Genomic DNA, 27250 nt, shown 5'->3' on the forward strand with positions numbered 1-27250 from the left:
CTGGAGGTATTGGATTACAGTAGATCCTGTGACTGGGAGCCTCATCGGTTCATACTGTAAGAACACTGTATAGTGCAGCACTTTCTGTGTTGAAGTGCGTTTGAGATGACACCAAGCCTCAGCCTGACAGGCAGCCTCACATACCTTCCCTTATTCTCCTCTCAGGCAAATTCCTATCTCTCTCTCTCTCTCTCTCTCTCTCTCTCTCTCTCCTTTTCCATCGCCTTTCCAGGTAGACATGGTCTCTGTTTTCTAAAATCCTTTGTCTGTTTTGCCTCCTTCTCCATCACAACGTGCAACAATGTCGTCGTGCATTGAAAATGGCCGATCATCATCACGGAGAGAACACACGTCGACCCGTGTGGAACACCGTGTTTCCACCACCACATCGTGAGGACCTTTTGCATCTGATCATGGCTGCGGCTCTCATCCCCTTTAAGTGGTTAAATTATGCACAGAGAAATGGACTGTCTCCTGCACGCTTTGGCCTGCAGAGTACACCTTCCCTATGTCACTGATCACATGACACCAATTTCTAGACCTCCTCCTAGGTCCTAGGCTAAACAGAAGGCGGGGACTTTTTATTATTTCCACACAACAACTCTATGTTAAATTAATGACATAGTTGAAACGTTGAAAATGAGCGGTATTCCCCATTAACCCATTCTGACCGGGCACCCATTTTGGTGTTAGCATCATGTTATGCTTTACCTATTGAAAAATAGCAGATCTACAAGCTCATAGCGCGCCACCGAGTGGCGCGCTACGAGCTTGTAGGTCTGCTATTTTTGAAAAATCGAAGAGCGACTGACATTTTTTAGAATCTGATCTCAGGTCAGAATGGGTTAATCAGACCAGTGTGTGTCCTAGTGGAAACCTCGTTTGAATCTGATCTCAGGTCAGAATGGGTTAAACCCCAGCTTCCGTATCGTGGGAAAACGCGTTGTGAGCTTGTCGATCGGATAGTTTCCGTGAAAGCTTTCCCCACAACAACACAAAACACTAGACAATACACTAGTCTAGTACAGAGCCCTGTGGCCCTCCGGTCAACCATATAGGGTTTAAGTGGTTACGGTGTCATACGTTCTCCCAATGTCAGTGTGGACTTTACAAATATCCACGTATTGAACCTTTTTATCATTCATCCAGTCCAATCAGCACCATAGACATACTAACCATAGACATATTAACACAGCCCACGCTGTCAAATCCTCAGTGTTTGATTTGACTCTCATTTGACACATTTAAACTAATGTAAAACTGAGCATTTTTACTGTGCATAATATAGCCACATGCTAATTAAATTAAATAGAATAGAATAAATATGTATTAATTCATTTCCATTTTTGATAAGCAGCAACAGATATGCTTTGACTTAGGACACACCGTAGGCTATTTTACACAACCTCAAAGACAACACGGAAGTGGGGGGTACAGGTGGACATCTGCTCCCTTTGCAGCCTTAACAGTTTGAGCGCTGCTGATGTTCAGACTGACTGTATGATGGAAGCAGTTCAATATGGTATGAGCCAACAGTCTGTCTTCAGACCCCATTTGCACCGTTTTCTCAACCTGTCAGCCAGGGCCCAATGGAATTCCTGGCCCCAAATAACTGGCAAATCACTATAAGATTATACTATTTTTTTCTAGCCAGAATGAAATCGACTGAGTGAAATCATTAAAATAAACATGCTCTGAAAATGCCCACCCATCGTCTCAACTGGTCAGATGTGGCCCTGGTCCTCCAGATATGGTTGAGAACCACTGACGTCACGGAAAACTAAAACAGCAGATCTACAAGCTCACGCGGGACACCGTCGCACGACGGAGCAGCAAACGAACGAGCGAACGCGGGGCTTAATGATGCATAGTTCCTGGTGTTTATGGCAGCCGGGGGAAGAGGCAGCGCTAGCCTGTGCTTGTCTCCCTGTTCAGAATGCCCATTAACAGCCGTTCCCCCTCAGGTGATGACCACCTGATCTCTGCACAGCTCTGTCTGCAGCAGCAGCACAACAAACCTCCATTGGTTCACCGTCCTTAGTTCCCATCCTGCCTCGCTCCTCCACACACTACGCCTACATGCAGCTGTACAGCAGCAGCATGCGACCGCTAGACTTCTCAACAGGCCTGAAAATGAAGGCCCGGCCCTAACTGGTCCGACCCGAGGCCTGGCTCGATCAGCCCGACTAATTAGCATATACATTTTACCGACCCGGCCCTAAATCATCGAGTAAAAGTGAAATGCTAGTCAGCACAATCTTCATAGAGATACATTATACAGTAGCCTCGCTACTAATTAGCATACATTTTAGGCCCAGGCCGGGCCGGGTCGACTTTTTGTCTTCCTTACAAAAGACACATTCATTATAACAGAGCTTATTTTAATTTAAACAACAAACCATGCAGATAATCATTCAGTCTATAAGCATTCTGAACTGCAGCACAGTGACCTGCATTAAGCAGCAGCTTCATTACTCTCCAGCTCGATGGCTTTTCTCTCCATTTGTTTCCCGGGACAGTTCATAACTTCCTGGCCGTGTCCTTAAAACCATAATAGATCTGGCTGGCTTCCCTTCGCCAGGGATGCGTGATTCACTGACCCTGAAAGCACAGTAGCAGCTAATCTAGAGAGACAGATAACGCTAATTAGGGGAAAGAAGCATCAATCACAGCCGGTGGGCTCGTGGCGTGCATTGTAAGTACGTGGACTGGCACCTCAAACACAGGATGTGTTTGGGTCTTGAGTCAGGTGGGCGGGGGACCCTTTTATTAACAAACACAAATATAGACCTTAATATAAGGGAGTGATGATTCTCAACCTTTTTACATTCAAGGACACCCAGGTTGACATGCATTAGGCCACCGTTTGATATGATTTCGGTCTCTGGGACCCCAATGTCACGAACTGTATTGTCATGAACTATAATCTGTATACTGTGTACTTTTATTATGTTGTGATGCAGTAGTGTTTCCTGTTCTGCCTAGTTGTGTTTGCCTGTCTTGTCTTAATCACCTCCTTGTGATTACTAGTTTTCTCCACCTGTGTCCTGTTAGTCTCCAAGCCAATCCCAGTGTTGATTGTTTGTTCTGTTCACCTGTGTATTGTGAGCCCTGTGTCTACTTAAACCCTTAGTCCCTTATGTTCCCTGCTTGACTATAGATGTTGTTATGGTGTTCTGTCCCCGTTATGTTCACCTAGTGTTTTTTGGGTCTTATATTACTTGTCTTGAGTCGCACCGTGACACCCAATCTACACTGTAGGTTAATTGAACTCAGAGCCACAGACCATTACTGTACCTCAAGGACCCCTGGGGGTCTCTGGACCCCACGCTGAGAACCAGTGATATGAGGTACTGTAGTGGTTCTCAAACCTTTCAGGCCGTGACCCCCCAGAAGAATCAAATGAACCGGAATAATTAAGGAACATCAATCAGAAATGGAGCTTTAATTGCAGCCTAACAATGGCACACATTGATTTACTTTAAAGTCTGCACTTGAGCAATGAATGCATTCCCTTTTCCCCAAGATACTCTGAAGAATATTAGGCCATTCCGTTTAATTAGATTTGAATCACATTCACTCTGTGTGTGCCAAGCAGAAAGTGGAGGGCCTAAAATTAGACAATAGAGAAATGACTGAAATCAGTTGGGTCTCTTTTTGTTGAGATGACCTTTGACCCTATAACTCATGTGGGAGAACAGAAAGCTGGCGAGCAGCTCCGTTTGGATGTGCAGCCTACATTAATACAGTTGTCACAGAGACACTCACACCCTTTCCGATGTTTACAATGGTCTCCGAGGGTCCTCACAGCCCCGTTGGCCAGGGCACAGAGTGACCTCAGCGTTTTGATAAGGAACCAACGCATCCAGTTCAAGTTTCCATTTGTTGTATTCAATTAATTCACAGCACTGGACAGACATGAAGTCAATTCTATATTCTGTCCCTTGCTCATGTTGCAAGGTTAATTTTGTGGTTGAGTGGTTCTCAACATGTGGTCAGGACCCCCACAGGGGTCCCTACATGATTTTGAGGGGTCCCCAGATGAGACAATGTAAGGACTTTTAAGACCTCAACAAACTATGAAAACTGCTCAAACATTGTCGAAATTCTCTTCTAATATAACGCCAAAATTGTGAAAATAGCCGATCTACAAGCTCACCTTGTGAGGTTGTAGATTGATATGTAGGCCTACAGTATCTGGAACCAAGTCAAACTAAATGTAATGCCTCTAACTCCTACAATTCCAACTTGTCAGGGTGGGGGGGGGGGTCCCCAGTTCAAATATGATTATTTTGGGGTGTCGGAAATGGTTGAGAACCATGTAGAACACTGTCTCCCAAACACTGGGTTGGGACCCATTTGTGGGTCGCGGACACATATTTATGGGGAACACGATTAAATGTCCCTTTATTTTTTGGTTTCCTACATTATTATTATCATTTCAAAACATTTAAAAAAATAATTCCCCAAAAGAAATGAATGATGAACCAATGAACCATTCATTTGTTCAATCAGTGATATTAATTAAATCATGAATACATAAAATAAAATAAATGCCATGAATTAAAAAACAAAACATTTAAGAAGTAGTGAAAATAGCCGATGGACCTGCTATTTTCACTATAGCTTGGGTCCTGGCCTGGGGAGACATCAACTTTAAAACTTCAAAAGTTTGGGAACCAGTCCCAGTCAGTGGGAAGACCCCCCCACTATTGACTGTGCCCTGTAGGTGGTGCCGTAACTCTTTCATAACGACACTAAAAATTCTAAACTTTATAGCCTATATCATAATATGAGAGCTATATAGAGAGACATGAGCAGCCCTGTAACCTTTTATTACAGATATCTAGAGATTACACGATCATTGCTCTCATTATGGTATCATAAAAATGTGATACATTTGTCAAATTGGGAGCGCGTGTGGATAGATGGAGCTCATTGTCACAGTGATCTCACGCCAGTGAGGTGTGAACAAGTATGTAAATAGGCATGGATATATAGCGTGTGACATGTCCTGACATGAAGGTTCATATACTGTAACCACTACAGAACAGCTTGACTGTACAGTACAGTACAGTACAGTACGCTGTTTCTCAACCAGTGGTCTACTACCCTAACTACCGTACGGCACTGGTTCCCAAACAGTGGGTCGGGACCCAATTGTGGGTCGTGGACAGATTTGTGTGGGTCGGGAGTGAATACCCCTCTCCTTTTTCATACGTCAAAGAGATTTTTTTTCTTTCCCCCAAAGAATGTCATTAATACAATTTAAAACAGTCCATTTCCATAAATTCCACAAATGTATAGCTTTCTGATCTACAAGCTCAAAACGCTGCCGACCTACAGCATTGGCATGTACAGTACCACTGCTGTAACAGTGTCTGTATTGGAAAAACATATTTATTGAGTCAACCAAAGATTACAATTATCATTGACTCTCCTCTCCTCAATATTAGCCTACCATAATATCTCATTCGTATTCGTAAGTTATACCTGATATTTCCCATTAGACACAGAAAAACACGCTGGTGTGGCTTTTACATTTTACTAAAAATATTTTTGCAACATAAAAAAAGAATCCATAATAGAAAATATGATACATCCTTTCATAATGTGTCTGGATACAGAGATACACATATATGTCATATACTGCGGTATTAAATTAATGGCAAAAAAAAAAGAAAATACTTCCAAGACAAAGGAAGAACAGCAGCTCAATGTAATTGGAAAATAATAATTGTGGATATCAGGGAACTCTTTTATAGACAGACAGCATGACTTCTGTTATCACCTGTGTGGTATCAAACCACACATCAGAAATCTAATATCACCAGATATAGCAAAAAACTAGAAAAGGACAACAGTTATGCCATACCACAATAAAACGGTATGCAAGATCCCAGATGATATCTAGTAGTTACTAGTCACATATTATGATATTGATCTAATATTGATATAGTCCTAGTAACATGTATAACAGCTTGATGTGAAGAGAAGGCCAGGGTGTGACAATAGAATACTGCAGTTGAACTGTAAATGGAAAGAGCTGGGCAGAAGTGTGCAGCCTGTGATATCTGATAAACTTTAGTCACATAAATGATTCTGTTAGAATAATCTATATATTAGAAATATATATTTTCATTGTGGTGGTTTGACAAACTTGCATAACATGATCGGCGATTGCCATAAATGGGTCGTGGATACTCTCCTCTGATTGGGTGAAATTGGTGACCCAGCTGAAAAAGTATTCTGTGTTTACTAAAGAGCCACAAGGGGAGACCCCTTGTCTGTAGCAATTATTGCGTGTTAACTTTTTAGACCATAAACTTTTTGTTTTAACAAAAAATATCACTTACACCACCTCTAAAGGACGACTTCAGATCAATTGCTCAAGCCACTGAGGAGAACCGTGCGGAATAGACAGGTTTTGATGACAGAGTTTTCCTTATTAGGATAAAAAATAAAAAATAAAACCCTGCCTAATAACAATGTCACTGGTACAGCTGTACGCGGGTTTCTGAACTGTCCACCGACCTCCTATGAGACACAGACAGCGTAGAAAAAAATGCTACCATTTCATCACGAGTGAGCATCAGTGAGGACCAATTATATGAAGACAGGTTGAAAATGCGTGAAGCCGTCCTTTAAGTGATGTTGGACCTTGTGATGAAACCGAGTGTGTTAGAGTGGGCGACAGTGATATTAGCAGGTGGTCTCACTGGTTCCACAGTGTCCAGGCCCGGCTCTCTCTCTCTCTCTCTCCTCTGGGGTGTGTTAGAGCGAGTTGGCCGTGATGAACACATAGATCTTGGCCTGGAAGGTGGTGAAGGCGCCCTGCCGCCACAGCTTCATCTCCACGTCGATGAGGAAGTCCCGGGGCGGCGCGTGCACCTGCCGGTTCAGGTACACGGCGCCCTGGTACGCGGTGAGCTTGCGCGTGCCAAAGTACTTGTCCTCGTTGCCGCCGGTGATGCTGAGGATGACGTTGTCCCCGGAGTAGGCGGGCGACGGCCCGATGCGGAAGATCTGCGCGGGGATGAGGATGTTGGACTGGAAGCTGAGGTAGTAGTAGGTGATCCTCAGAGGGGAGTTCTGGCACTCCATGTAGTTGGGACAGCTGATCCGCTCACAGCGTCTGCAAGGGTGGATGGAGGGTGGATGAAGGGTGGATGGAGGGTGGATGGAGGGTGGATGGAGGGTGGATGGAGGGGGGTGGAAAAAGTACTCACATGTTTTAATCAAGTGAAAGTATGAATACTGCAATAAAAGTGAGAAATTCAACATTTAATTGAGCAAAAGTACAAATGTATTGGGATCAAAATATACGTAACCCATTTAGGCCTGACGTCGACATTTAAAAAACGTCTTTAGAAAAGAAAAAAATCTGGAAAAACCTCATGTTTCTGTATCAGTGGTTCTCAATAGTTCATGTCAAGGACCCCAAAGAAATTATGAAATTGGCCACCGACCCCCAACTGCACATTTTCACGATTTTTCAAAAATAGCAGACCTACAAGTTCATAGCGTGGCACTCGGTGCCGCGATATGAGCTTGTAGATCTGCTATTTTTCAATAGCTAAAGTATAACATAATGCCTGAAACACCAAAAGAGGTTCCCGCCCCCAAAATGGGTTAAAGTACAAAAGTAAAAGTACTCATTATGCAGAACGTCCCATTTCAAGTCTTCAAATCTTTTGAAAATAGACAATCTACAAGCTCACAATGGGTCGCATGGTGACGCATTGTGAGCTTGTAGATCGGCTATATTCAAATGGCCGACATATTATAATGTATGTTATACCATACCAGACCTTTAATAAAAGGGTCCCCCGCCCACCTGACTCAAGACCCAAACACATCCTGTGTTTGAGGTGCCAGTCCACGTACTACGTGCTATACCAGACCTATCTCGCTAGTCCTGAGCTAATTGTGAATTATGTTGTCCTGTGTCCTGTTAATTTCAGCACATCATGTGATAATATCCATTATGTTCACCTGTGTCATGTTAATTCTTGCATGTATTTATACCCTGTGTCCCCTTGTGGTTGTTTTGTTGACCATAATTCATTGGTGTGACAGTCTGATGTACTAATAGTACCAAACAAACACCCAAATGGCATGGGATGGGATGGGACCCTTACTTGAAGTACCCTGCCTATCGTCCTGTATTTTAGGTCCTATTTCTCTCATGCACTTTGAGAAGGGTTTAACACTAGAAGGTCTGAAATAAAATCAGCTAAAATGTGCATGTTTTTTTTTTTTTCAGATGTCAAGATTTTCTGAGATGATAGAATGGTGATGGATGATGATGCTCATGGAAGGGGAACCTTCTGAAAGCTTCATGGGCAAAGATAATTAACTTCAAAATAATACAAAAACGGTCAAAATGACCTCTCAGACCTTCTAGTGTAGGACCCCTGTCAACTTGTACAGTTTTGAGTGATTCAAGTCATCATTCATAGTTGGATGGATTATTTATGTCAGTTTAATTAATTAATCATATTTTCACCAAGGCGATATGATTAAACAATGTAACGTACGTGTCTGAAACTTTGCGATAGTTTTGTGGACAGTCGAATGCCAGGCAGCGGTAGTCTCCATGGATGTTGTAGCAGGTCTCGGCTAGGGAGCAGTTGTGGCCCCCGCTGGTGCACTCATCAATATCTGAAAATACAAGCGGAACATTGACTCATTGACTCAGAGACATGTGAAAGGAGTGGAGCTTAATTTATATTCCATGGCACGACACGGCTGCTCTACAGAGCATGAATTATAGGCCTCAGTCTCAACAAGACAGTTGAACTGTGAGTAACGGCTCCATTATCCCCAACGCATAAAATCTTGTGAAGCCAAAATTGGCGTCTGGAGGGAAAGATATCACTCTAACAAAGAGCTTTCAAATTAGTCCAATTAGGACTTTGAGGCAAATAAAGTGTAATCACTGAACCGCCGGAAAAACGACCAATTATAATTAACCTTGTACAGCCAATAAAATGCTGAGTTCAGTGGAATAGATTCAAAGTTATACGCTGAAGAGTGTAGCTGCTTCAAAATAAAATAGAAAATGTGTGAAAGTGTGTAGGCCGATTTATAATTATCGGTGCCGGTGTCCAGTGCGGGACACTATCCTGGAAGTAAGTATAAATTTAGTGTGTGTGTGTGTGTGTGTGTGTGTGTGTCACCTCTGCAGGAGCGTCCGTTGGGGGACATGGTGTAGCCGTACTCAGGACAGGTGCACTGGTAACTGCCTGGAACGTTGATGCACTTATAGGAGCACAGGTGACTGCTCTGGGAACATTCATCAATGTCTGTAGTTGGGGTGGGGTGGGGTGGGGGGGTAGATCACATGAAACTGGGTCATGAACGCATAATGATTGTATAAAAACATTCAAGAGACCACTTCCCCCAATTTCAATCTTCATATACTGTAATGCGGTGGTTCCCAAACTCAAAAGAGAAATTAGATGTTTCCCCGGGACCCAAACTAGTGAAAATAGAAGATCTACAATTAAGCTCACAATGCGTCACTTTTTAAACATTTGTTTTCTAATTTATGTAATTCATTCGATTTTTCTGTGATTTCTCCATGAAATGAATGGACAAAACCCCCCCCAAAAAATATTTTTTATTCATTAAAAAATATATTGTTTCTTGAAAATGTTTTGAAACAATAATAATTCAAAACAAAATGTAGGAATCAAAAAATAAAGGAATAAATAAATGTGCCCGTCAGACCCACAACTGGTGCTGTAATGTGTCCTTAATGTTCATTAAAAGTTGGCACACATGTCTGTAATGTGTCACAAATGCTCATTAAAAGATGGCACACATGTCTTCTTGCTGTATCTCAGAGGGCTGTGGACAAGTTCAGAAATCTGCTTACCAGTTACATCATCGCTAGGCAGGTTTGGCAATTTTCTCTTTTTGTTTTTATTAATGCAAGAACAATGGCTTCTATTTCAGCATGCCAACTTTCCAGGAAGAGAATGGCTGTAGTTTCCGTTAGCTTTTGATTTGATTTATAGCAAAAATTGAAAACCAATACAAAAACAGTACACAAAATATAGGAGGGAAAAGTGCCAGGAGGAGGCAAGAAGGCCTTTGGGCTTATTATACGAGGCCTCTACCGATGTATAACACACAATAATAAACATTACTAGGACATGATTATAGCTTGGTTTCCCCCGTCGATGATGTCATTGGTAGGCAGCTTTCTGAACTATCCACCGCCAGACGCCCACCAACGAGACGCAAAGTGAGCAAAAAGTATTAGCATAAATTATCGTCTCTTTTGGGTGGAAACCTGATATGTGCCGACTTTCGAACTTGTGGATCTGCAACTTTTGATACTTTGGTGGGACGCTATAGTGTGATCAAGTAGGGCGTTCATTTAAGAAGAAACACAAAAAGTAAAAAAATAATGGACATAGGAGGTTTCTGCCCGACAGCAACGATATGAAGGTAATTAAGGTTGAAAATGGGGGGAAAAAGTGCTCCATTATTCAATCTGACTCTGAACACGTTGATTGTTATTGACGATGTCAGACCTTCACAGGTGTGCCCGTCCTCCCCCAGGTAGTAGCCTGCTCTGCAGTAGCACTGGTAGGAGCCGTAGACGTTGGCACACTCCTGACCGCACGGGCTGGACAAACACTCGTTCACATCTGGAGGTCAGAGCAGAGGGAATGATTTAAAAACCCTCTAGACCAGTACGGTTCCCCTGCAACCTTTTAGCCCGTGACCCAAAAGAGTACTTCAATGTCTCCCCAGGACCCAAACTAGTGAAAAATAGCACCGCTTCACGCAGACATTCTCTCGGAAAACGGCTTGAATTTATTATGTATGAAAAAGGACAGAGATATTCAAACGGTCCACGACCCACAATTGGATCCCGACCCACTGTTTGGGAACCGGTGCTCTGGACCTCCAACCACAGACTGCTGATGTACAGTGCTAGTTGTATTGAATTTATATAAACATACTCTGTACAGATTGGTTAAAATGATGTTTTATTCATTCATTCAAATTCCGGATTGCATCTTTAAGTGATTTTTATCCCGACAGCAAAACATTAAAAAACATAAATAATTAATAATCTTTTGTGTCACTGAAGGCATGAGTTAGTTACATAATATACACACATTCTGTATCCCGCTCTCTCTGTATCCTGTCCAAATCTGGTGTTCATTATGTAATTATTTATTGCACGTCAGTTCTGTGCCAGCGCACGCTGCCACACTGTTCATCATAAAAATAGTAAAACATACATACACATGTACACATACATACACATGTATATATATATATATATATATATATATATATATATATATATATATATATATATACTTTAAATCCCTGCACTCTTTTCTCAGCTAAATGTATTTGTCATTTATTTATCTTTGCTTGAATTCCAATGACACACGTGACTATTGAATCAACACACAATGAAAGCGAGAGAGAGAGAGAGAGAGAGAGAGAGAGAGGGGCAGGTTGAACTGATCTGCATTAGTTTTAAACTATTTTTTTTTTACACATTTTGAACACATAATATTTGATGACTTTGATCCAAAAGACATTGATGCCAATACTTTTGTACTTTTTACTCAAGTGAATTTTTAATACTGGAATTTTACTTTAGTAGTAACAGAGTATTCCTGCATTCCAGCACTTTTACTCTAAGTAACAAAATGTGAGTATACTTCTTCCACCACTGACACACACAGAGCAGCCAGACTAGACACCGACCTTCGCAGTTCTTGCCGTCTGCAGCTAGGCGGAAGCCGGCAGTGCAGGAGCAGTGGTAGGAGCCTGGGGTGTTCTCACAGGTCTGGGCACACAGGCGGCCTGGATACCGCCAGCACTCGTTAGCATCTGGAGGGGAGGAGGAGGAGGAGGATGGAGTTGTACTAACTGTCAATGTTTTGTTTTTTTTCTTTTTTAGTTTAGTTTGATTTAAAAACTGAAATGGCAGAAAAAGAGTGTTCTTTGTTCAAAGGCCTTACATTATGCCGTCTTCGCCGACTATCAGTTTATGAGATGATTATGTAATGTGATTTTGAGAATTCACCTGACTGGAGAGATTTACGCTTAGTCTACAGCTGGTTCCCAAAACACTAGGTCACTCGAGACCCATTTGGGGGTCACGGACGCAAAAAGCTAAAAAAAAACAAAATTCAATGATTTTATTTTCCAGCAATTTCATGAAGAAATCAATGAAAAATCTAGGAAATTCCATAAAAACCAATGTTTAAGTAAGTAGTGAAAATAGCCGATCTAAAAGCTCACAATGCGTTGTGAAGTGACGAGGTTTAAAGTTGGGAAAAGGTTCCAGTTTATGGTTAGTCATTTAGAGGTGCACACGTGCACGCATGCACAATTGCACATGTACGTTTGTGTGCATGTGCTCATTACTATTATTAATATTACTATTATTATTATTATTATTATTAGAGCCACAGCAGACTTGAATGAGAGACAGCAGGCTTGCATGTAATGCATGCATGCAGCCTGGTGCAACAGTAGCAACATGCACTCTGCAGCCTTGCAAGGGCAGGGAAGCTGCAGGAAAGCTGCAACACAACAGCAGAGCCTGAGAAACAGCAGCGACTCCCACACTGAACTACACTAAACATTACACAATAATACTACACCCTACAGGATACTACAGAATGATAAACAGGAGGACACAGAGGCGTATTATTATTATTGTGATGGTGGTAGAGTCAGAGGATATGAGAGAGAGTAGAGAGAGAGAGAGAGAGAGAGAGAGAGAAAGAGAGAGAGAGAGAATAACAGAATAGCTCGGAAGCTTTGAAAACATAAATGAAAGTCAGCAGGTTGTATCAGTGTGTGTGTGATGGGGAACATACCCACACACTGTTGTACAGAATGCAGGTTGTATCAGTGTGTGTGTGTGATGGGGAACATACCCACACACGTCCTCCTGATGGAGTCGTACTGGTAGCCCGTCTGGCAGTCACAGCGGTACGAGCCGGGCAGATTGTGACACAGCTGGCCGTCGCCACAACGATGCAGGCCGCCCTGACACTCGTCCACATCTGCAGACACGCACACACACACACGCACACACAGAGAGAGAGTATTTATTTATCTGTGTTGAATTCCAAGGACAACATCAACACACAATGAGCACCGGCGCTCACTTCACATGGGTGTGATTTTTGAGCGGCGCTAACCGGTGCAGCAGATAAACTCACCAAAGGCACCGCGGTCACTTCACACAGGTGTGATTGTGTTTGTCTACAGACTCTACAGTACACGATGACTGGATACTAGTCTTTCTCAGATTGGGTATTGTTTGCTATTTCATAACTGTTTTTTTTAACGGTTCCAGTGGTCGGAGCGGTTAAAAAAAAGCTCACCAATGCATCTGGACGCGTCTGGACTGGCGTGGTAGCCGCGGCTGCACATGAGCACCCTCCTCTGGCACCGGTAGGAGCCTGCCGTGTTGACGCAGGTGAAGCCTGGACTGCAGGGCTGGGCCACGCTGGCACACTCATCCACGTCTGACCCCAATAATGACACAGAGAGAGAGAGAGGAGAGAGGAGAGAGGAGAGATGAGATGGAAGGAAAGATTCATGCTTCACTCTTCAGCCACACTGTGTGACATCAAAGCAAGCCGCTCATCAGCACACACTTGCATTCCCAAAAGATTATTTTCGTGTGATGTGTGCACCGTGAACATGTGCTCGTGTGTGTGTGTGTGTGTGTGTGTGTGTGTGTGTGTGTGTGCAATGATGGAAGAAGCAGTCCATTTTTTTAGTTAAGGACAAGTATCTGTACCCTATTGTGGAAATAGTCAAGTACAAGTACAAGTTCGGTATTCAAAATCTACTTGAGTAAAAGAACAAAGGTATTGGCATAACAATTCACTTAAAGTACCAAAAGTAAAAGTACTTTACTTTCACAAGTTTTCAAATGTATAAAAATCCTTTGAAAATAGCAGTGCTACAAGCTCACTACTTGCCACTTGGTGACGTGTTGTGAGCTTGTAGATAGTCTATTTTCAAAATGCCATATATATTATAGTTCAGAAGTGGTTTAGTAAAGTTTTTAAATAATTATAGTGGAGTAAAGGTACAATATGTAGTAGAAGTAAAACTAAAAGTAAAAAAATCCAAATTGTACTTAAGTACAGTACTTGAGTATGTACTTCCACGGCCGTGCGTAGTGCGTGCGTGCATGCATGTGTTTGTGTCTGAGAGAGATTTTCTCCCATTTTCTCTCATTTCTCAGAGCTTCTACTTTTTTTAATATCCATCTAGGTCCTCTTCCCAGTGGCGGCGGGGCGGCTCGCTGCCTCAACACGCCTCAGTTCCTGCCCCTGGGGGCTAATTCCACAGCACTGGCTTTGCACTGCAGGAGGACACAGGATTGACTTTCATCCGCCCCACTGTAGACCTTCTCTGATCTGCTCACCTGTGTGGCATTTAACCCCTCAGTCGCTGACTGGAGCCCTGTCTCCATACATGGCCTATAGGAATCAGCTTGAATAAATAACATAAAATAGAAACTATCTGCACAGGTTGAGGACCACCGGGCTAGTTCACAGTAAAGCAGTGACCCAGCCTGGACGTCCTGGGTGAAGTTTCTCCTTACCTGTACAGTGACCCTGGACGTCCGGGGTGAAGTTTCTCCTTACCCGTACAGTGACCCTGGATGTCCGGGGTGAAGTTTCTCCTTACCTGTACAGTGACCCTGGAGGTCCGGGGTGAAGCCTGCGGGGCAGCGTGGTTTGGGATCACACCGGAACGAACCCGCCGTGTTCACACACTCAAAGCCGAGACCACAGCTGTCGGTCCTCTGCTCACACTCGTCCACATCTGTGGAGAGGGACGGATTAATGAGCCATCATATTGTAAACCCATGCGCCGTCACAGGAGCTTCTGTTTAATTTCCTTGACATTTGCATGTCAGGGACCCCTAAATTGAGACGTATTTGCCCACGGGATGCCCACCTGAAAATATTGTTGTGCCTCACGGAAGATTTGTGTTAATAATTAAGATTTTTAAGACATTTCAAAGATTTTAAGATTATTTTGATTTTTCAAAATGTTTGGGAAATGGAAATGCTGAAGACAAGTAATAGGGTTAAGGTGGTTAAATGGTTCCTCGTTTTGCTGGGGACCCCCTAGAACCCCATCAAGGGCCCCTGGCCACCAGACCCAAGTTCGAGAACCACTGGTATACAACAGTAGTACAGAACATGTGTAATGTGCACTTAACCACAATACATGTGGTTCCGCACCTAGCCACTGGATGGCACTGTGGATAAGTGTCAGAGTTCTACCTGAAGCACAGAGATAGAAATCCCTTCTCCAGCAAAACCAGGGCTTTACAAAACTGTTCTTCATTCAGGGGCCGTTCTTTGGAATGTTTCCTGTAGCAGTCAGTCACATTACAACACAGCACAACATGACAACACAATGTCCCACAGCGCTTTCGTTTACCGGCATGCATATTATCTCCATATCTCCAGAGACAAGCTGTCAGATATTATTTATTAGCCCCCGTGCTCACTGTATGTGTATTGGATGTGTGCTTATGTCGCACGTGTGTGTGCGCACGTGTGTTCGTGTGTGTGTGTGTGTGTGTGTGTGTGTGTGTGTGTGTGTGTGTGTGTGTGTGTGTGTGTGTGTGTGTGTGTGTGGATGCGTGCGTGTGGCACAATGAAATATGCCCCTTAACCAGCCATTCGTCTATAGGAGACGAGCACACAGCAGCTAGTCTCAATCACTGTCGCACACCTGTGAAGGAAGTACAATCACGTACAGTCCAATTTCCTGCTGTGCATTAGGGACTATCCAGAACAACACGACAGGGAATTGTCGTGATTTCTGATGAAAACACGCAATTATTTTTGGCATGTTTTGAAGCGTGTGTTTTCATGTGAGTGTACATCCTCTGCATTGTTTATGTCTTACGGTGCGGCTTCTTCACCCTAAAGCATCACAAAACGTATGACTGTCGATGGCACAGAGTCTTTTCAGACGGGGTGGGGTTCGTAACAGTAAGTCAGGAGAATCACTGCCCCTTAACGGGGCCGGCTCTCTGACGTGACGTGACGTTCCCCCCCTGGGCTCCAAACAGAAGGACTGCAGACATGACAGAAGGATAGTGATTGAGCGTCTCTGGCAAGCGGCGGCGAGGGGCTGAGCGAAGGGCCTGACAGCTCCAGACAGATGGAGACAGAGGGCCGAGCCAGACAGAGGGATAAATGTGCAAGAGATTGGCAGTGACCTCACTCACGGCCAAAGCAATGGGGAGGTAATTGGCTCCTGGCGAAAGCGCAGAACAAGCGGGCTAACGGCGCACGTAGAAGGTCAGAGGGTTCGCTCGCGCTCTGCGGTGGCGAGATTCGATGATTGTCCGAGACGCCGAGGTGAAGAACAACACCGACGACTGCAAAAACGCGAGTTGACAAGAAAAGCTATTCCTTTTTGCTCCTTAGAAAATCATGTGTTTATGCTAAGGGAAGGGGAATTCAATGGCTCTGAGCACAGAAAGGGGACTTGCTTTGTTCCGTGAGACGCTACAGCGCTTGAGCAGGTGAAACGGTACGTAGGGAGTACAGTAGGTGGCACAGGAAACAAAGTTGTTTATTATCTCCAGCCTTTTATCGTGATTGCCCAAAGCTGAAGCAGCTGTTACGAAACATTTTGGTGTCATCGTTTAATGCTGCCTTTTTGTCCGTGCGAGTATGGTTTTGAGTTCACAGGCACCTTGAAGCGGTGCTGAACGGCCGTGGTAAACAGCACTTTAACAACATCTCGTCTTATTAGATGTCTCTCTTCCCTGCCACAGAACCTCTGCCCAGGGCCACAAATCTACAGCTTAGGGAAATAATGACTCACACTATAAGGTTTGTTACCGCTGTCCATCTCCACAAAGACAAGCCAGAGTGCTGATTTTCATACTGAGCGCTGCCCAGTGATAATACATGTCATTTTCTTGTCTGTGTACTCAATAAAGAAATTATATATATACATATCATTGGCAACAGTGAACCTCCAGGGGGTGCTCATGTGGTACGTTCATCATGTGAATGATGTGCTTTCCTCTGACTTGTGGCCGCTGTGTCTGTGTGTTTGCGGCGTGCAAATGCACTGTTGATGGGATTTACAACCTAGTTATTGTCACTGGGTGTGTGTGTTTTGGTGCAAATGTTTTGATATGGAGTTATGGAAGGACAAGGCAAGGCAAAGTTTGTTTGTATAGCACATTTCAACAACAACAAGACAATTCAAATAGCTTTACACAAAACATAAGAGAGCATTAAGACAAAGTGCAAAGGAAACACACGTTATGCAAAATAGTTATTAAAGAGTTGGCAGAATAGAAAATCTGAATACGCTCAAATTAACCCATTAACACCTGATGCCGATTCTACAAATGTCTTCTAAATCAGTAGTTCTCAAACATTTTTGTTCTCAGAACCCCCAAAATGATTATGTATTTGGCCGTGGACCCCCACCGGAAAATGTTTTGTGCCAGGGACACTCAGAAGAGAAGATGTTTCGAGATTTTTCAAAAATGTAGAAACAAATAAATGCTGTACGTATGCAATTTCGAGCTTGTAGGCTACAGTACATGCTTGACGTGCGGCATGAAGTGACACGCTGTCTTCTTCTATTTTTGAGAACCACTGTTCTAAACCACTGTTCTACATCCTTAGTTTTCTGGGAAAAAAACGTTTGTTTGGGTTTGTTTGGGTTAAAACAGGATGAAATTGCCTTACCTTGACAGTTGTCGATGTACAGCTGGTACCCAGAGGGACAGGTGATCTGTCTCTGACACACGTAGCTTCCTTCTGTGTTCACACAGCGTTCGTCCGGCTGGCACGTTTGGTTGGACAAACACTCATCGATGTCTGCAGTGTTGTAAAACAGGCCCATGGAAGGAGAGAAAGAGGAAATAATATATACATTAGAAGTACTGTACTTACTGTACTTATTTGTACCGGCGGTCATTGTCAGTCATTTCTCTCGGGTAGAAACCTCTTATCTCCATATTTGAACATGTTTTTTCGCAAATGAATGCCCTACTTGATCATACTACAGCTTCGAGCTTGTCGATCTGTTACTTTTGCTGTTTTTTAATTTGAATCCTGGAAAGTAACAGTTTTGGATATATTATGGTATTTCAGTTATTTGTCATATTATCTACCCTGTTGCAATTTTTTGTTTACAAAGACTAAAAGACAAACTTCATTTTTTTTAATCTACGTGTATGTTCCAATTGTTCAATGCCAAGAAACAACAACAAATCATTCGCAAATTATTTGTACTAGACCTCTGTGCCCATCGGCCACCGGCCTACTTGGGAACGATGGAAGTTGAGAACCTAGTCTGCACTACCCGTTGTCATAGTGACCGTTTTAACCGCCTGTCTGTGTCCCGTTTATAGTGCCCTTATACTGGCTGTCTGTTTGAAATGGAGTTGGAACAACTGAGGTTCGGGAGGTTTGACCAAGCAGAAGACAACCTAGCACAACCCACCTGCCACTGTCAACTCCACCCTGTGCCACCCGTGCCACTCACCCACCTCCAACCAGGCCGACCACTCCTACCTCATCTATCACCGGGGGTATTTAAAGTTAAAAAAATTGCAGCGTGCTAGTTTACAGTAACCCTCTCTCCCTCCCTTTTCTCTTCTGCTCCTATCTTCTCTGCAGGTTCCAGAGGGGGTTTCTACACCGTCGCACAGGCTCACGCCTCGACCCCTAAGCCAAAGTATCTGGGTCCACACCCCCTCGAACCCCCTAATCCCACTGCCGCCCACGTCCCGTGCTCTTGACCATCTAAGCCGCACGCCGCACGCTTGCTTGTGGTGATGACCTTAGATGACCAAGCCCGCACCTCCGGTGTCATTCGTGTCCCAACCACCTAAGCCGCACACTTCACGCTAGCGTGAGGTGATGACCTTAGATGATCATACCGGCACCGTTAATGGCATCCCCCGCCCCTGGCCGTCTAAGCCGCACGCCGCACGCTTGCGTGTGGCGATGACCTTGGACAACCATGCTGGCTTCCCCATGTCTTTCTATGCCGTGGCCGTTTACGCCACACGGCCCATGCTTGGCATGCGACGTGCCCATAAACGACCAATACTCCACGTCTATTCAATCAACCATCTAAAAGGTTCCTATGTCTGATGCTTGGTCCTTTCCTAGTGAACAGAAGTTTAAGCCAAAGGGCTGAGAGAGAGATTCCGAGACAGAATGGATTAAAACACTTATTTTATTTAAAACTACGGACCAATGGGTTTCAAACGCATTCCGCACATAAATTGAACAGTTGGGGCAGAAGGGTAAACACATGTTCAGAGCTCTGCGGAGGCCCCACCATGGGGCGAGAGACCTAGACTCTCGCCGTTCTCCCCACCATGGGGCGAGAGACCTAGACTCTCGCCGTTCTCCCCACCATGGGGCGAGAGACCTAGACTCTCGTCGATTGGAAATGTCGATAAAATAAATCTACGAGAGTCTAAATCTTAGGCTAGTAGGCCTACGTACACACATACAGAGACGTGGTGCATTTATTGTCAGATAACAATTAATCGTCCGCTAAAATGTAGTGATAGTGACAACCACAAAGAAAAGCTCGAAAGTAAGTAAAGTAAGTACTGCACTTGAAGTTGCACTATATGTAACTTTTCAATGAATAAAACTTTTGTCCAATCTGCATGGTAGAGTATGTTAATACAATAGAACTTATACAATTGGGGTGGTTGTATTTTGTCTCGCTGCTCTAGCTTCTATTGAGACATTTAGATAGCTAGAAACATGGATAGACACATTTTGTGTCATTTATTTGACAAGATTAAATGTATTCCCTGAGCAAGCAGGCAGTTTCTATTAGCTCAATGGTAGAAATATCAGCACTCGCGCAGGAAACCGGGTTCAAATGAGGTACAAGAGGAAAGTTACATAGTGCAAGTGGGTCAGTTTTGAGGTATTTAACTTGACTTATATTTAACTTTTCATACGAAAAGCACAGTTATTCTCTTCCCATTCTTCTCAGGCTTTACATCTCACTCTAACGATATACCAGCCGTGCTCTTTGTGTCTGTCACTCAAAGAATGGGATTTTTCCACGGCTCACGCATTGAGTTGGGACTGCTTGTAGATTTTTTCGAATAAGTTTTAACAATGCGAGTACTTTTCCTTTAGTAATTGAATATTTGCTACTTTTTAGTTCCGTGAGACATGGCAGTACATTTTTCCACCGGTGCTCAGTACCGGTAGCAAACAGCTTTGAGGAGGCAGGCCGTTGGCAGCAGGGAGAAGGATTGGGGTTAAGACCGCTGGGCATTAAACACCCACACAATGAGGAACATGTCAGTATGCTTTGCACCTCTCTCTCTCTCTCTCTCTCTCTCTCTCTCTCTAGCACCATGCCGGAAAACACAGAACCGGAGGAGAAGACTTAAATCAAACTCATACACCCTCAGTCAGACAACTCCCGCAAGAGGAGAGGAGGCCAATAGGCTCTATGCACATACGTACACCATTTTGGAAGTAACGTTAACCAATGTTAACGTTGATACTAATTAAGCCTTAATTAGTATCATCGGTACATCTGCCTTAATTATTAAAGGGATAGTTTTTATTTTTATTTATTTAAGCTGTATGAAATACTTTCCATTAATATAGTGGTTGCAACTGTATTAATTGATTGCCTGAGTCCCGTGGTGGGAGTTTTGCTCTGGTTTTGGTGAAATGTAAAGTAGTTACGGTCATTTTGTGGGCGGCACAGGGGGCCATGGCTGTGGCTCAAGTGGCTGTGGGGGGTGGCTGTGGCTCAGGAGGTAGAGCAGGTCGTCCAATGATCCATGGGTCAGCGGTTTGAATCCCGGCTCCTCCTGTCTACATGTTGAAGTGTCCTTGGGCAAGACACAGAACCCCAAATTGCTCCCGATGTGCTGCTGGTTGGTGCCTTGCATGGCTTCCACCGCAATCGGTGTATGAATGGGTGAATGTAATGCACAAGCTATGTAAAGTGCCTTGGCTAAAGGCGCTATATAAATGCACCATTTACCATTTGACCACGCAGTAAAAGTAAATAAATCCACAAAACTAATGTAATTTATATTGTTGACCTATTTCTAAAATATTAGTGCAACTTTCGTTCATTTTTTACCCCTCTATCACACAGAACTATGTTTTTTGTGTCCATATCACTACGCCTCAAAAGATTGTCAGATCCCATTCATTAAGTGATGGACACAAAGAGCCCTCGCCTGGTATGCCGTTGTAAATCTAGAGAAGAACTCTGCTTTCCGTCTCCCTCGGGGTGGGTTACAGAGGTTAAAGGTCATCATGACAGTATCTCCACTAGAGATCTAGGGGCTACTGAAGAGAGCGAGCAGGAAAGAGAGAGAGAGTGATGGAGCGAGACAGAGAAAGGAATCACAGACATTTTGTACGAGCAGACTGGTGTTCTCAAACACTTTCATGTCAAAGACCCCCAGCTTGATGTCGATTAGGCCACGGACCCCATTTGATTAATACATTTAAATTACACAATTCTTAATCTTTTATCCCTGTAACCCCCAAACTACATTGTGAAAATCCTAAATTTCCGACCAAATGGCACGTAACAGACCCATAAGGGTTCATTTGGTTCCTATAACTATCAATGATTTAGCTGGGTGGTCCCTGGGACGTCGTTGACCATTTGGTTGCCCTACTCGTAGGATATTTGTGCTGCCCCCCTCCCGACGAGAGCGCATGTATTTCCTCATGCAGACGCACACACGCACACACGGACACTCGTTATTATCAGAGAAAATTGTTATTATGAGGGTCGGCTTGGCACCTTTTGGCACATTTTGTTGCCCCCCTCGGCGTGTTGCCCTACGCACATGCAGTGCGTATTGCGCGTATAGGTAGCGACGGCACTGCCTGGAACCTACTTTGAGAACCAGTGCTTTGAGTCTACAGGAATCTCTCCTAGAGTAAACTAGTAATCTGTTTCGCACTCTGGTGTTTCATTCAATGTGTAAGCAACACAATTACAAACTATGTTATTATTGTGCTTGTGGGTTTAAGTATCTCACCTGCACAGGTCTGTCCCTTGGCCACCTGCGAGAATCCTGGGTAACAGGAGCAATGTGGCCTTCCGTCCACAGGGGTGCACTGTTGCTCACAGTGGCCATTTTCTAAAAAAACAAAAAACAAAAGCGGAGGTGGTACCAAGTGGAGTCACCAACACAATGTAGTACACAACTCAGAACAAACAAGGCCCAGGGTGACATGTGACAACATGGACAGATCTATGGCCCTGCGCATGCCAGATAAACACTATTTATTATATCCCCCCTTTACCTCATTTCCTGTTTCCAGGTTGACCCCCTGACCTTGGTTGTATTGAATTTCCTAATTGTGGCACACAGTGACGGCGCCCCACCCTGGAGCTATGGAAACCAAACAGAACGTGACCAGTCATGGTCATGGAAAGTAGCCGGGTGCATTTAATCACATACCCTACTTAAGCACAATTTTGAGGTAGTTTTACTTTACTTTGTATCTCCATTTATACTTCTGCTACTCCACTACATCTCAGAGGCAAAGCGGTGTACTCTCTACTCCACTACAATTAGGCTATTTGAAACTTTAGATAACAAATTACTTTGCAGATTGAGATTATTAATACAAAACATGCATTCATCAATTAAGTTGTTTTATACTTTGGCTATTAAAGAAGAGCAGATCTACAAGCACACAATGCCTCGCGATGTGTGCTTTTACTCAACACAAAATTGGAATACATGCCTTTTTACGTGTAACAATTAACAAAGTATGTCTATATTGTGGAGTACTTTTTTCACCAGTGAACGTGACCCTGCACAATATGATATGAACCTCATGTGAGCAACTGGTTATCCCTGGAACCGAGATCGTTGATAAGATCTCCAGGCCTGTACAGTACATTACATGACATTTGCAACACAATTACCGTCCAGGAAAATGGCACAGTTTGACGTAACGTATGTTTTAAGAGTGGATCATGTGGATGTTAATGTTAATAAGCTTCTATTCCAAACTAAAAACTGATGCTCGGCCCAGTCTCTGATTAAAGGTAGGGTAAGTGATATTTCTTTGTTAAAATAAATGTTGAATAGCTGGTATTGTTCAGTAACAGGAGTCTGACTGTCTCTCTCTCCAGCTCTTTAGTAAACAGAACATTGCAGGTCAGGAGGACACCAATTTGATCCAATCAGGAGAGAGAACTCATACAGGATACAGGCCAACAAGAGAGATTGGAAGTGATGACACAAAGAAATGAGCAAACTTGGAACTGGAACACTATAGATTTTTCAGCTGATAAATGGGTACACTCTCCTGATTGTCAGGAATTTGTTGAAATGTTAATGTTTACTAAAGAGCCTGGGAGACCAAACGCTCCATATATTGATTACTATCAGAATATCGAACAAAACACTTTTTGTTTGTTTGTGTGTGTGTGTCTGACTGTCTCGTGCATAACCCAAGCATCATATGACCTGATCAGCTTCAAACTTGCCGTGACTATCAGTTTATCTTACAGTTTAGGCATCTAGCAGACGTTCTTAATCCAGAGCGATTTACAATAAGGAAGGCAGACACGAGGTAATATCAAATCAAATGCACAGGGACAGTGTAGTGGCGAAGTAATCTAGGATGATAGGCATCAGTCTCAAGTTCAACATTATAATAAATCACCTTTGGTTCGCAGAGGAACTAAGGGCATTCAGACTATAGCGGTTGTCCTGAATTGAAAATCCAATCATTTCTGTATCGTTTGTTTGTCTGTCTGTCTGGGTTCCATTTAATGCCCATAATCTCTGCGTCTCTGCGTCTGTCTGGCCAGGGCGGTCATAGCTGAAAGATTAGTGAGCCCGCCTCGAACTCTGGAGGTCCCGGGAACGATTCCAGCTCTCAGCAATGTGTCGAAGTGTGCCTGAGCAACCCAAACCCTAACTGCCCTCCCCCTCCACTCTGCTGAAAACTGAAGTTCCCCGTGGGATGTCTGTGATAGGTATCCAAAAAATAGGATTTCCAAAGTAATTCCATGCGGGTATCTGAGATACTATTGAGGAGGAATTCTGCCATGAGGGAATGACATTTCAGCATTTTCTAATTTGATGCAAATTCATCACAACTACATTTTTGTTCATTTGAAGACTTTCATGTTTAAGACGGGAACTATGCTTATATACTGTATACAGGAGATATGAGATATTATATTTTACGTTTTTACTAAAGTGGTATTTTGGTGGATGACTTTCCCTTTTTGCCGGTGTAATAATTTCTTTGTAAGATATTTCTACATTTTCTCACCTTCACAGGGGTCCGGAGAGACAGCAGGCGCGGTGGTCGTTGGGGCAGGAAGTGCGGCGGGTTCGACTGTAACCCTGTCATCCTCTCTCAGTCTGTTCTCCTCATCCGCTGACTCTACAGGGAAGAAAGTACACACACACACACACACACACACACACACACACACACACACACACACACACACACACACACACACACACACACACAAATAAAGTCATCACGAAACTAATTGCACTGTAATTAAGAACATTCACTTCCACTCCCCCTCCCCCCTCTTCTTTAGTCTGCTTTCTGCTTTCAAACCTTGGGCAATCCCTTGTGCTTTTTAATCTGCAGGTATGAGGCCAAAGCAGCCACAGATTGAAAGTTGCGATACGGAGTTAAGGTGGAACAGGAAAACACATGGCCCGCAGACAAACATTTTGCTTTTATTAGTGACTCTCATCCTCAAACTGTAATTTGCTGGAGAACTCTCTGACATTACAATCCTGTCGAGACTTGAGGCGAGTCGTGTTTGGTGAAAGCTATACCATCGGATTAGGTCTGATTTCTATTTAGTTGCGTCTGTGTTGTGAGCCGGAAATACAACTTCACACGTTCACACACACACGTCGCACCGTGATGCGTTGTGAGCTTGCCTGCAGCAAAGGCAGGTGGGTGCTCTGTGAAAAACGTTTTAAACAATTTTGGCATTTAGCAGACTTATCCAGAGCAACTTGTGTGAGATCGGAGTAAGCAGAGTAAGCATGAACTTTAGTCAATAAACGAGGTAAATGTTCACATAAACAGAGAATAGAGAGAGAACAGCGTAGTGCCTCAACAAAACTAAGTTAAGATACCAGTTAAACATGTTAAAGTTTCATCACTTTCAATTCCCTTGTTGTTCAAATTTGCCACACAAACAGCAAACTTTCATGGCGTTGCCTTGCCTTCTTCATCTGAGCAGATGGCCAATCATAAAGTCTTTCGGCACGTCCAAAACTTTTAGTTTGAAATTGTGCCAAAAAAATAAATGGTTTCTTCAATTGCTTATTGACTCCAGCAGATTGGCTGAATGCATGTACGCAGCATCTCTCTGTGTCAGTCCAGGAAATGAATGCTTGTGCGCGATTAGGAGAACTATTATTAGCCAGTTGGAGGGCTTGGCAGACAGGAAGGAACTGTCATAACGCACAACCCAGGAAAATAATATAGTGTGAATATGTGGACAAATAAAGACAAATGGGGGCTTCCTGTCACGACGCCAATGATTTGGAATGCCGCCGAGGATTGAGTAAAAAAAAGTGGCCAAGAGGAAAGCTTTAAATCAAACGTGTATTACAAACTGTCTGCATCTATGTAGCGATGCTGCTGAAAGTGCAGACACTGACAGGCTGGCAACACAAAAAGACAGGCTGTACACTGAATAAAGTCTGTTAATGTATCCATTTGTAACTCAGAGGCTGTCAAATGGTGCTGTAAATTATGTTTTGGTTGAAACAAAAATAAATGGAAAAATCTCTATAATGTGTAATGAGTTCTATCTCCTGCATGAAATCGTTATTCCGTATACATAAACAAATATTTTATGTTTACTAAATAGCTGGAGAGATGGGGAATTTGGGGATACCCGTTATAGCATAACATAATAAAATAAAATAAACGATGGATATGTAGAGCCACACTGATATGTGTGGTGAGAATGAAATGCTCACAGAACCAACTATTGCCAAGACTTTAGGTTTAGGACCATACTGGGACAGCTCAGGATTGGTTTTTAAAGCAGTGTTTGTTTTTCTCTGCTATCCTAAACCCATTCATTGGATCTGCTTACTGTGCATATATCTTGGTCACTTGTTCTTGTTTTTGTTACTTACGGTGTTTGCTGAGGACAATACACACCCCCTTCACACCCATTACAAACTAGAAACTAATGCCCTCTGGCCGTCGATACAGAGCCTCGACATTCACCCCCCCCCTTATTTAATTATTGTTAAACCCCCTTCACCTTCACCTGATGGACGATAGTAAACACATACTTTGCTCCATTCATATTTAATATAATATAAGTACTAGTTTTTTTAATAGTGTTTTAGCATCTATGTATCTACCGGTATGTATTTTGTATTTTGTCTTTTTAAACACTGCACAAAAGAAGTTCAGAAAGGAAAATAAAGTTCTTTGAAGTTGAAGTTGTTTTAATCTTGCCCACGAATGTTAAGAATGTTATTTAGATAGTATGTTGTTTTCACAAATGCTAGGTTCACTGTTTAGTTTAACTTGTATGCTAGTTTCTTTGAGGCACTACATTTTTCTCTCTGCACTCGACTCTATGATTTAGCGTGCTGTTTGTTGACTAGGGTTCAGGCTTAGGCTACTCTGTTATTCCGATCTCGCATTTGTTAAGTCGCTCTGGATAAGAACTAAATGCCTGAATTATAAATTGTAATTGTAATTTGAGTTTAGATTTCCCCAGACGTATCCGTTGGCAGAGATCTCTGATTATCTGGCTGTGTGAGACTATACACCGCTAGTATAAACCAGTGATTCTCGAACCTTTTCAAGTCAAGGACACCCAAATTGATTTGTATTTGGCTGCAGACCTAGACAAGTATTCTAGCTTGCCAAAAGAAATTACGCCCCACTGTTTTTCTGTAAATATAATTTAAGTTCTCCTAGTGTGATGATTTCTTGTATAGAACTGTATGTCTTTATGTCTTGATGCATTTAATACATATAGGACCACAATGCAAACAAGGCCTCAGTGCTTTTTTTGTGTTATCCTTTTGTACCTCACCTGTACTTTTTGCAAACTGTTAATACAGTATTCAATCAATCAAAACTCTCATCTGAAAGTATTTTTAGTGCCAGGACCTAGGATTTGTGTTATTAATATCTGCTATTTTCAGGAAAGGTCCACCACT

The 27250-nt window shown here is 43.1% G+C and overlaps 1 protein-coding gene across 1 annotated transcript in view; it reads right to left on the reverse strand.

The window, feature by feature from the left end:
• Window positions 1–5529: 5529 nt before the first annotated feature.
• The window catches only part of LOC308315898 (fibulin-2-like), a 54942-nt gene continuing 33221 nt past the window's right edge, over window positions 5530–27250 (reverse strand). Inside the window, exons 7-17 of the mRNA XM_080764153.1 lie at window positions 24348–24461; window positions 22085–22186; window positions 17763–17894; window positions 14710–14847; window positions 13386–13529; window positions 12933–13061; window positions 11749–11874; window positions 10548–10664; window positions 9183–9308; window positions 8541–8664; window positions 5530–7135 (exon numbers count right to left, since the gene is read on the reverse strand). Of these exons, the coding sequence (XP_080620279.1) occupies window positions 6775–7135; window positions 8541–8664; window positions 9183–9308; window positions 10548–10664; window positions 11749–11874; window positions 12933–13061; window positions 13386–13529; window positions 14710–14847; window positions 17763–17894; window positions 22085–22186; window positions 24348–24461 (1613 nt within the window). The 3' untranslated portion in view covers window positions 5530–6774. The remainder of the gene's footprint in view (window positions 7136–8540; window positions 8665–9182; window positions 9309–10547; window positions 10665–11748; window positions 11875–12932; window positions 13062–13385; window positions 13530–14709; window positions 14848–17762; window positions 17895–22084; window positions 22187–24347; window positions 24462–27250) is intronic.

The sequence above is a fragment of the Protomyctophum bolini genome, assembly GCF_963924005.1.
Source record: "Protomyctophum bolini genome assembly, chromosome: 5".
Lineage (NCBI taxonomy): Eukaryota > Metazoa > Chordata > Actinopteri > Myctophiformes > Myctophidae > Protomyctophum > Protomyctophum bolini.